This window comes from Cnephaeus nilssonii, assembly GCF_951640355.1.
Source record: "Cnephaeus nilssonii genome assembly, chromosome: 18".
NCBI lineage: Eukaryota > Metazoa > Chordata > Mammalia > Chiroptera > Vespertilionidae > Cnephaeus > Cnephaeus nilssonii.
Window position 1 is genome coordinate 36,705,094 of NC_137089.1, and position 12,161 is coordinate 36,717,254.

The 12,161-nt window shown below is 38.3% G+C and overlaps 1 protein-coding gene and 1 long non-coding RNA gene across 4 annotated transcripts in view; one reads left to right on the forward strand and one right to left on the reverse strand.

The window, feature by feature from the left end:
• Positions 1-3,482, forward strand: part of MCMDC2 (minichromosome maintenance domain containing 2) — a 36,166-nt gene extending 32,684 nt beyond the window's left edge. For 2 of the 3 annotated variants that reach the window (XR_013814901.1, XR_013814902.1), the window contains exon 14: positions 1,436-1,574. Coding sequence is in view for 1 of the 3 variants with exons in the window: in XM_079795810.1 (XP_079651936.1) it covers positions 1,436-1,602 (167 nt within the window). In the remaining 2 variants the exon portion in view is untranslated. Of the gene's footprint in view, positions 1-1,435 lie in introns of all 3 variants that reach the window. The other variant, XM_079795810.1, reaches the window with a different exon arrangement.
• Positions 3,483-3,607: 125 nt separating this feature from the next.
• LOC307113853 lies at positions 3,608-6,291 on the reverse strand. The gene is made up of 4 exons (XR_013814903.1): positions 6,177-6,291; positions 4,213-4,323; positions 3,876-3,944; positions 3,608-3,751 (listed from the first exon to the last, which is right to left on the reverse strand). It is a non-coding gene; the product is annotated as an uncharacterized lncRNA (long non-coding RNA).
• Between the last annotated feature and the right edge of the window lie 5,870 nt (positions 6,292-12,161).

Below are 12,161 nucleotides of genomic sequence, written 5' to 3' on the forward strand. Positions count from 1 at the left end.
ATGAACTGACATACTGTTTTCTATAAGGGTTGCATCATTTTACATTCCCACCAACAGTGTACAAGAGTTCCAATTTCTTTTCTTTTTAAAATGTTTTTTATTTTTAGAGAGAGAGGAAAGGAGAGGGAGATATAGAAACATCAACATCGATAGGCTGCCTCCTGAGCGCCCCCAGCTGGGGATGGAGCCCGCAACCAGGCATTTGCCCTGATCAGAATGGAATCAGCAACCTCCTTGTGCTTAGGTAGCTATTCAACCACTTAGCCACACCAGCCAGGCCTTTTGTTTCTGATAGTAGCCATCCTTATGGGTATGACGTGGTGTCACATTATGGCTTGATTTACATTTTTATTTTTATTATTTTTTAATCCTCATTGGAGGATATTTTTCTATTGATTTTTAGAGAGAGTGGAAGGGAGAAAGGAGAGAAACGTGTGAGAGAGACACATCGATTGGTTGACTCCCACACACACTGTGACCAGGGCTGGGGATCAAACCTGCAACCGAGGTATGTGTCCTTGATGGGGAATCAAACCAGTCAAGGGTCGACACTCTAACCACTTAGCAGGCTGGCAGGGGCTCCATTTTTCTAATGATTAGTGATGTTGAGCATCTTTTCATGTGCTTATTGACCATTTGTGTATCTTTGGAGAAATGTCTACTCAAGTGAAAAGTGTTGCCTTTTCTTTGATGTATACCAATTTTTTATTTCAATGTGGTCTAATTTATCTATTTTCTTTTGTTGCTTGTGCTTTTGGTGTTGTCCTAGAATACATTGCTGAATCTAATGTTATGAAGCATTTCCCCAATGTTGTTTTCTTAGGGTTTTGCAGTTTTAGTTCTTACATTTAGGTCTTGGATTTATTGAGTTAATTTTGTATATGTAAGGGAAGGGACCAACTTCATTCTTTTGCAAGTGGATATAATTTTCCCAGCACCATTTGTTGGAAAGCCTGTTCTTTCCCTATTGAACTCTTGTTGAAAATCATTTAATGATATATGTGAGGGGATATTTCTAGACTCCTATTCTATTGCATAGGTTTGTCTTTATGTTAACAGTTCTTAATAACTGCGAAATGTACAATGATGTCTTTATTATCCTCAATCAACTTAACCTTTACCAAATATAGTATTTCCCTACCTTCTAATACCCCACCTGTCAGCTTCAAAAGTGGAATGACTAGTGCAACATAAGGCAAATTTCTAGTTTCCAAACTTTAAAATGTAAACGTCTTCCATTGACCCTGGTACCAGTGTGTAAATTTACTGAACATTACTGGGTCTCAAAAAAGTCAGATTCAGTGATTACTGAAATACCCTATTAAATAGGTCAGAACTTAATTATAAAACTTTCACTATTTTGTTGAAAATGTTATTTCATGTTTAGCATTTTAAGTAGTATTTCCCATTTATGCTTTTTTCCTTCTTCTCTTAGGGGCCACTGTATTTTGTGTTGCTCCAAATGCAGTATTTCCATTCGAACTATATAATGAAGAATATTTAGAACAAAGGGATATCTATCTGACTCAGTGCCAACAACAGCTCCTACAGTTTATTGCCACATATGGACCCGGGACAGCTGTTTTCGCTAGCGATGAATAGGCAATCGGAGGAAAATTTTCTTCATTCCTACTTCAGCAGTAGAAAAAGTGTGATATTGAAGTAATGCTTCAGGTAATATTGTGTATAGGAGTATATTAGAATGCCACCTTAAAAATATAAAATATGCTCTCTTCAAGTTAATTGCTAATAGAATAAACACTAATTCAAATCTCAAAGCCAACAGCAGAAATTTAAAACTTAGGAGAATCTTTTAAAAAACAAAGAAAAGAACAACTCTGGCTAGCCCAGTATACCAGTGGGCAACATAAAAATACTGAATGTTCCAAGTTAAGCAATGTAAAAAATGGTAACTTTTATGTAGTTCCCTCCATTTGTCACAAGATGGCAATAGCACTTTAGAGTACCTACAGATTAAATGGTTTTCTCTTGCACTTTAGAACTGACACATTGAGTAAATTAACATATAACCAGAAATCTCAAATTTAAGGACTTTTTGTTTTACTAGATATTGACATGTCCATTACATAAATATAGTTTTATGGAGTCAGGAAAAGCCTAAAATGTTTTCCATTTTTTAATAAGCCAGGTTAAACAACAAAAAAGGAATTTTAAGTCAAATCAAGCAGTAATTGGCTATTTAAACCTAACTGGTTATAAGGAAGGTACCAGAAGGCAAAGAAACCAACTTGTAAACACTCTTCATTTTTAGAGGGCAGATACTTGCTCTGAAAAGGTAAGACACCATGAGAAAATATTCTTATAAAATCCCCAAATCCTTTTCATTTTTCAAAACTTGTAATTTTTAATCACTAAAAAGTCACCTGAAATTCGCCACCTTATTAACCAAGATACCGCCATACATATTTATTCTTCAGAAATTGGTCCGAGTTTAACCGTAAAGTGGACAGCTCTCCCTCTTGATAGGACTTGGACAAATCATTCACTATTTCCTACTCATTTGACAATACTGAATATCCACCGGTGCCAATTTTCAGAAGGCAGTTGAAGTATGTTTTACAATCCTATACTGTCAAGACCTTATTTTCCTGGTTCTGAGATGGCCAAATATTTTATAAAATTTAAGACCCACAAAATGCCCAGTGTTACCTGACAGCTGAATGATTTTCAAATGTTCTCTCTCCTGCAGTGATTATAAATGTTGCTGTATACATTTTGTAGTTTTCCTTTCCATGAAATTATAATCCTAATTAAAAACAAGGTATTATTACTGAGACTCCATAGAGGAAAACAAGACTTAAATTTTCACCCAGGTAGGAACTGAGTTCATTCTTAGAATTTTAATTCTGAAGTCCTCGGAAGACTACTGTCCAGCCACTGTTTTCCTTAATTACTTGTACTAGGATTGTGATTACTTTTTTGTAGTAATTTGATAAAAGCAAATTAAAACTTGTAGGTTACAGGTGAAGCCTTTAGTTGTGAGGGGTAATTCATTAGGGAGTTTCCAACTATACTTGTCCTCCTTATCCATGGGGTATAGTCCAAGACCCCAAGTGGATTCCTGAAAGCATGAATAGTAGCCAACTTTTTCCTATATGTACCTATGATAAAATTAGGCACAATAACAGGTCTAATAAAATTATACTGTAGTTAAAGTTCTAAGGGTTATTTAACAAGCACTGATTTTACTCCTTAGAACGGCTTGCAATTGTAAAACTTAGGAATTATTTCTGGATTTTTCCATGTAATCTTTTTGGACTGTGGGTAACTGAGGCTATGGGTAACAGGATTGTATCATTTCAGATAGAACAGGTTCTGAAGGGAGGGCCTCTAGTATACAGTGATTAGGGCCTCTCCAGATAACCCTAAGGCAAGAAAGGCTGTAAGAACTGGAGGTTCTGGAAATCTCCTGTTGCCTGCCACCTCAAGGAGAATCACTTTCCACAAATAAGCGTATTATTAACATACTATCCCTCAAAGTATGTAAAAAACCAAGTCCGACTAATGACTGAGAATGGAGCGGTGTAAAAGATGATGTTTTAAAGAAAACAGGTTTTAATGCCCATCAATTAAAAGTATTCAAACGTGTTTTCTATATAACTTTATTGTGATTTTCTATATAATTTTATTGATCATTGTTAAATAAATTATTACTTTTCATCATTTGCTTCAGTTCTTATCTTCTTGACCAATTCTTTGTTTTTTCTTCCAAAAATGTCACAGGCCACACCTGGGAAAAAATAATCAGAAACCAATAGTGAAAATAATTTTGTACCTAACAAGGGCAACTAACAGGAAATGGTCCCAGCCCTTTTTAATTATCAATAGATGCTTGACAAATCATAATTGCTTACCTGACGCAATGAAGAATTTTAAAACACCACAGCTAAGAACTTGTCCATTCACTTGCAGTTACCTATATGCTGAAAAGAACATTTCACTTATTTTAGTAAAAAAAAAATTACATTATAGCTGAATTCACATAATCTCAATATAGATAACTGGCAACTCAGTCTTAAAATTATTTCTTCAAAGAAACCCTCAGCTGGGTAAACGGCAAAAATAATTTAAGTCATCATTGTGCCAGTTATTAAATGTCAAAAATCTATCAAACATTTTTGCTAGTGTGCTTCAGAATACCACATTAAAAAAAAAAAAAACTCCACACAATTTAACAGTAACCTTTGGTACCTTGTTACAGGCAGTTGTGCTTCCTGGAGGTTTAGTCATCCTTTGTTATAAGTTTTTGGAAAACATTCATAATAACCTTGATTCATCTTCAACTCATAGGCTCTGTTGCATCTGTAAATTAATATTTTGAGGTAAATTTTTATTTGTACTTGCATGTTTGGCATCCTATATGCAGGAATAGTCCTGTTCTAGTTTTTTCCCTTAATTATGAACCATAACATAACCATAGTTTAAAAAACAAAACTCCTGACCAGTTTTAAAAAACTACTAATATTGAGACCATGTAGTGGAGTAATTTCTATTTGCTATTTAACACATCTCTAACAGAACACAAGACTGTACTTGCTGCTTAATTCTACCTTTTAAACTGATAAACCTAAAATTTAATTTCTACAATGATTTGAGAATCCTGCTGATTAGACCTTAATAATTCCAAGCTGCAAATGGAATCATTAGCAGGGGTGGGAAAAATAGCGGATATATTTATATTCTTTACCGTGGCAGTATTGATTTTAAGACATGATGGTGTTAATGAGTACCCAGCTATTGCTTTTCTGTCTTAGAGTTTGACAAGGTTAAGATAATGAGCTAGGTTAAAGGTCAGATATATTAAACCAAGTGTGGCAGACCTCCAACTACAAGCATTACAATGGCAACTCTGATCTGGTTTTAGAGCAGTTACATTTTGTCGGCATCATTATTGGACACAGTTCTGTAGAATTAAATCCCAAGTTGCCTGAAGTCACTAAGGTACAGCAAAGGGCATAACTAGGGCCACAGATCTTGTCCTAGCAGAGGATAAATCATTGAACCAGACAGCTACTGGAAATGATTTATGAAAGCACATCCAATGTTGGGCCCTGCAAAACAATCTATCATTTTCAAGTCTTGAAATGCTGAAATATTTCACATAATCAATACTAGGAACAGACTATTGGTTATGAATAATTATGACTTGGGAAATTTCAGTTTAATATATGATGCATAGGAACTATCAACTACACGGTCTCAATAAGGATGATAACACCAAATATAAACTACTTTAAGCCATCAGATTTGTCCTGTTAGATTGTTCTGGATGCAACAATGTATTTTAAATTTGGGGAGGAAAAATAAACCACAATGACTACACTAGGTCTCGTCGATGAGATATCACTTATAACTCACTTTTCTTCAAAAGGCAACATGGTCTCCTAGCTGTTGGCCAGTTTCTTCTGTATTACGTGCAGAAACAGACATCTTAAGTAAACGCCATCATCTAAAGATACAGTAGGCATTTAAGGCCTAAGGCTCCTCTACACGATACACATTGTTCTCCAACTTCAGTGCCCATTTTTAGGTTCTACTTAGAAATGAAGATCCAGAACAAATGCGGTAAGTAGCTCCACTGTGTCCGGACCATAACTGTTAGTCAATAGGTAAACTGTGCTCTTAACAATTAAAAAAAATTACAGAGTACCAGTAAGGGTCTTAACATCTGAGAGAGAAGAATCCCTCCCGCTCACTAAAGCTGTGCCGCCGATTAAAGAGACCGGACACCTCCCAGGCCGCACACAATGCCACACGAAGCTTTACCAGGGGTACCGACCAAAGAGGCCCAGAGAAGGCCCGAGCCGGGCACGAAGCCATTGGCCGGACCTTCCCGCGCCTCGGATCCCACTGAATCGCAGGCCTCGTTTCTGAGCTGAGGACAGTCGAAACCGGCGTTGGCTAAGAGAAAGGTCCGTTAAAACTCGCAGGTGGTTACTCACAAAATGCGACCGAGCAGATGTCGTGGAAGAAAGCTCGTAGCCGCATCAACCTGGAGGGCAAAGGCTGCACGTGGCAAGGGACAGAGACTCCCGGGATGGAGGCCCCGGGAGCAGGACCAAAGAGCTGCAGGCCCCGAGGCGGGTATGGGCTCCCACAAGGGCTCGGGTTCCCCGCAGAAAGAGAGGGGGAACTGAGATCGCCGAGACTCCCACCTGGAAAAGCCTGGCGACGCGCCCGCGGGCGCTGCCCCCCGGCCGCCAATAACCTCATGGCCGGCGGTAAACCGCGCGTTCTCCACCGTCCGTCGCCGACGGAAAAGGAAGCTGGTGGCCGTTGAGGGCTCTAAGGCAATCCGATGGCCCCGCCCCTTCCTGAATTAGCCCCGCCCCTGCCGGCGTCGCTAGCGCTGGAGGGCCGAGCAGCGGCTGAGCGCGAGGCGGCTGGGGGCGTGGCCTGGACCCTCGCCTCCTTCCGGGGCCTCTTGGCTTCCGGTGGCGTGCCACACCAACACAGGTTTATGTTGGGGCATTTGAGGGACTCCCAGCGAGGCTCTCACGGACCTCACCTCGAACTATTTCACTGAGTTTGTAAATGATTAATCTACCAGGTATGCATGCAAGCGAGGAGACGGTGCTCTAAAACGGGGCTCCCATTCCTCGTACTGTGTTTGCTTCGTCTTCTCCCTCACTTCGTCCAAAGCACTGGTGGCATTGCACATCCCAATTTAGAGGAAGGGTATCGACCCCTTCACACACGCAGAAGAACCAATACCAGAAAAAAAGGGAGCTTTTGTATTTTCTCTATTATAGCAATAGCTACCGTTACTACTTTTATTGACAATAATAATGGCGGGTTAAAAAAGCATAAAGCAGTCAACAGCCTTATTTGTGGACATGTAATTTGCTATTGCCTTTCCTGCTTTGTGTTTTATAGGCATACTAGCTTTATTGTAGGCTACAGATGTTGTGTTTTTTACAAATTCAAGGCAGGACCCTCCACCAGCGAAAAGATTACAACTGGCTTTATTGCCAGTAGTCGTCTGGAACGCAAACCGCAGCATCTCAGAGGTATGCCTGTATTACTCTTGTTCTATCTATTATATATATTGAGCCCTTAATATATTTATTAAGCAGCAAAATACTAAGTTTAGTCCTGGAGAAGACAGACTGATGAACTTGTTGCCAGGAAGAATATAAATGAAACTTTAATTAAAATTGCATCATCAAAAAAATAAAATAAAATTGCATCATCAAAGACATAATTTCTCCTTTTAAAATTTAACATCTAAGAAATTGATAGAAAAACCAGTACAAAATAAATTTGTCTCGAAGAAATGTGGTATGAAAACCTAAACCTAGCAATACAAATTGTGATTTTATTCACTTTACCAAAGGATTCCTGTCTATATGTTTTTGCTGAATGCTTAGTAGGGGTTTAAAATGGTTTGGGGCCCCCAGTGGGCACTATCTTCAGCCTGCCATCACAGACTCCTGGGTGAATATTAGGGATACAACCTAATTTTGCAACCTGGCTAGCCACCTCCACCAGGCCTTTGCCTACAATGGGTGGGCAGCTATGGGAGCCACCATTACTGAAAGGTGTAGAGGAGGGTGTGAGAGAGAGGAAGGAGAGAGAGAAATATCAATGTGAGAGGGAAACATCAATTGGCCACCTTCTACACATCCCCTACCTTGTTTTACCTTTTTATTCCTAGCACCTAATACAGTCCCTAGGACTTAATAAATATCTTTTGAATGAATAAATAAGTTATAGATCTGTATTGCTGATTTGGAATATTTTTCAAGATTTATTAATTTTAAAAGCTAGGTGCAGAAGGTATTTAGTTTAATTTTTGGTTAAAGAAAAAAGAACATGTTTATATGATTGTTTATGCATAGAATATTTTTTTAAATATATATTTTATTGATTTTTTACAGAGAGGAAGGGAGAGGGATAGAGAGTTAGAAACATCGATGAGAGAGAAACATCGACCAGCTGCCTCCTGCACACCCCCTAGCGGGGATGTGCCCGCAACCAATGTACATGCCCTTGACCGGAATCGAACCCGGGACCTTTCAGTCCGCAGACCGACGCTCTATCCACTGAGCCAAACCGGTTTCGGCTTATTTTTTATTGTATACCATTCTCTACTGTTTGGAGTTTTACTACATATATGTAATTTTGTGATTAAATTAAATTTAAAAAATAATTATTAAAGTACATTTTCTCTTATGACTACAAAAAAAAGACCATTTCTAAGATTTGCCCCTGCAGTCCTGAATGGCATTATGAAAAGTGTTTGGTATTCTCCATCTGTAAGGTTGCTGGTCTCCAGGTTGCTGGACTGAATTAATGCTGCCAGTTGTAAACATAGCTGAAATCACATCAAGAGAAAAGTTTCATGGTTTAAATCTGATAAAGCATTTTATCAAAAATAACATTATATGGCCCGGCTGGTGTGGCTCAGTGGTTGAGTGTTGACCTATGGACCAGGATATCACAGTTTGATTCTGATCACAGGCCCTGGTTGCTCAATCCCCGGTAGGAGGCATGCCGGAGACAGCCAGTTAATGATTCTCTCTCATCATTGATGTTTCTATCCATCTCTCCCTCTCCCTCTCTGAAATCAATAAACAATTTAAAAAATTTTAAATAACTTTATATGGACATATTTATTTTTAAATAAGTTTTTATTGGTTTTAGAGAGAGAGAAAGGAAGAGGGGAAAAAAACATCAATCAGCTGCCACCTGCATGCCCCCTACTGGGGATTGAGCTTAAAACCTGGATATGTGCTCTGACTGGGAATTGAACTGGCAAACTTTTGGTGCACAGGACGATGCTCAACCACCTAAGCCACACCAGCCAGGGCAAATTATAACTTTAAAAAATAGTCATTCTTTGACTGTATAACCAGGATTACCTTAGAAAGTTTACTTTTTTTTTTTTTTCAGTCCTTACCTAAGAATATGTTTTTATTGATTTTTAGAGACAAAGGAAGGGAGAAAGAGAGAGAGAGAGAGAGAGAGAAACATCATCGATCACCCATACATACCCTGACCGGGGATCAAACCCGCAACCCAGGTACATGCCCTGACCAGAATCGAATCTGCAACATTTTGTTGTATAGGAGGACAATGCTCCAACCAACTGAGCCACCCAGGGCTAGAAAGTTTACTTATTGTAGGTAGACATACATCTGGATTCAGGGCATATAGGACATTTTTTTCTTATAAGCTGTCAGAATCTATATTCTGTACTTACACATGTAAATCTCATTAGTAAATTAATACATTTGGCCCTCAGTCCTTTTTCATATTTAGTGAATGACTTGGAGAACTTCCTAGTTCCCCTAGATGTTTGCAGCAGAAAATGAGGTTGGAACTGGAAGGAAGTTGGCTATAATAACCATATGCTTGTGCTTTCCCATGCTCAAGAGTAAGCATGTCAAAATAGAGTTAACGCAAGAGAAATGTAAATGACCCTAGTCATAAATGCATGACTTTTATATGTAAGATCCTTTTACCTCAGGCAAGATTATTTTTAAACATAATATTGACATTAAGATAATCATAGCATTTATACCTCTCGTCAAGGTTAAAGTTCCAAATCTGTGAAAAATACATTAAATTGTCAGAAAACAGGGCACTGATCTGAATGAAAGTTGATTCTTAAACACTTAAAGTACATGAACTTTACTGAGATAATTTTGGTAAAAATTACCTAAATTACTTATGATTTCTGCCCGGATCTAAAATAATGAGTGGCTTTAATTGTCAATGTGAGACACTAGGGTTTTCCTTTTTTGTTTAAAATTTAAGTATGTTAAGACTAAGCCATGCAAACAACTATGTTAATCCTATGACAAAATCTGAATGTAATGGAAGGTTACTAAATTATTCAAGCTGACCAACGGGCCCTGAGGGGAAGTCTATGAGGGGACTTGAGGGAAAGTTTTCTTCTTTGATGAAAATACACATATGGGAAGAAGTAGCCTTTTTTTTTTCTCTTGATATTACCATCTGTGAAAGAATTCCTAGCATTACTGAAGCTATTTTGTTAAAGAGGAGCTTGCCAGAGATGGCAAAGTAGAAAGAATAAACCAAGCAGCATTGAATAGTCAACAAATTAACCAGCCAGGGAGCCGCTCCAGCTTAGGCTTCTTGTTATGTGAAATAATAGACTTTCTTACTGTTTAAAAAAATATTTAAGAATGATTACTTAGAGACCTAAGAATGTGGAAGTAATTGAAAAATTCAAGCTAAGGTTAAATTATGATGTTATTCGTGCCTTAGTGTTGGATCTAATAAAAATCATGTCCTGAAATTAACCCCATATTAAAATTTAATAAGGTGTGGATTCTGAATGTTGCTTCTACAATGTCTTCTTGTACATATGCATGATAGTTTCTCTATGTTCCAGTGCTGTTCTTTTTTTTTTTTAAACATACATTTTATTGATTTTTTTACAGAGAGGAAGGGAGAGGGATAGAGAGCTAGAAACATCGATGAAAGAGAAACATTGACCAGCTGCCTCCTGCACACCTCCTACTGGGGATGTGCCCGCAACCAAGGTACATGCCCTTGACCGGAATCGAACCTGGGACCTTTCAGTCCGCAGGCTGACGCTCTATCCACTGAGCCAAACTGGTTTCGGCTCCAGTGCTGTTCTTGTTAACAGGATCTAAAAGCTGTAACCGGTTTGGCTCAGTGGAGCGTCGGCCTGCGGACTGAAGGGTCCCAGGTTCGATTCCGGTCAAGGGCATGTGCCTTGGTTGCGGGCACATACCCAGTAGGGAGTGTGCAGGAGGCAGCTGATCGATGTTTCTCTCTCATTGATGTTTCTAACTCTCTATTCCTCTCTCTTCCTCTTTGTTAAAAAATCAATAAAATATATTTTTTTAAAAAAATAAGCCTCTTTCTTTTTAAACTAGCTGGAGCAGATACCAAACATCCGTATACCTTCTTTACACCTGAGGATGACCCTGTGAGCCAGTTCTGACCAATGAAAAAAAAGTAGAAGCCTTGGACCCTGATAACTTTATGAAGTTATCACTTGTGAATTTCTTTGACATGAGGGAAAAAAAAACCTTCTAATTTATTTAAGCCACTGTAGTTAGCAGCTGAATGTAATTCCTAACTGATATAGTAAGCAACGAGCAATGTGTGCCATCGCATTAAAAAAATATTTGTGGACCAACTGATGATTGATGAATAAAGGCACTGAAGCATGAAATAAGAGTGTGTGTGTGTGTGTGTGTGTGTGTGTGTGTGTGTGTTTTCTACAACTTAAAGTATGTAGGAAGTGGTTGACAGTAAGGGCAGTGGTATAGGTAGGGGTTTCATAGGCCAACTTAAGTGGTTAGGCATCACCATCAGATGCTAGCAAAACCTTGAAGGTTCCTCCTCAGATGTGCAATTTTGTTAGGTTACTTGGATGCAACCAGTACTGAGGGCAGGGAAAACTGTTAAATCTATAAATTGTAGGTAAAAAAAATCGATGAATACCTGTAATAATTATTCTGATATACATTTGTGTTTATAAGTGTATCTTAAGAAAAATTTTTAAGTGTGGGATTGCTAAGTCAGTGTATATACTTAAAATATTGAGAGATACTGCCAAGTTGTACTTAAAAGAGCTTCCACTCCAATGGTGCTGCAGTCATCATTTCCCCATTCTCACCAATAATGGGTATTTTTAATTTGTATTCTTTTCCCTCCACATTCCTCCATTTAATGTTATGTGGGGGGGAGAGGACAAGGCACGAGGATACAAATAAGAGATTTATTTTCATCAAAGACATGCATGCTCAAACATTGTGGATAAAACAAGTTAACTCCAGTATGCCAAAAAATTAGTCATCATTACTTAGCTTTTTAAGTCCAATTAACCAACACCCCCCCCCCATTTTATTGAGATATAATTAACATATAACATTGTTTAAGGACTACAACATAATGGTTTTGATATCTGTGTGTTGGGAAATAATTACCACAGTAAGTTCCGTTAAAATCCATCATCTCACATGGTTACAATTTTTTTCTTGTGATAACTTTTTTAAAAAAATGTATTTTTATTGATTTTAGAGAGAGGAAGAGATAGAAACATCAGTGATGAAAGAGAATCATTGATTGGCTGCCTCTTGCATGCCCCTCCCCTCTACTCCCCAGAGTAGCCAAAACCTGGGCATGAACCCTAA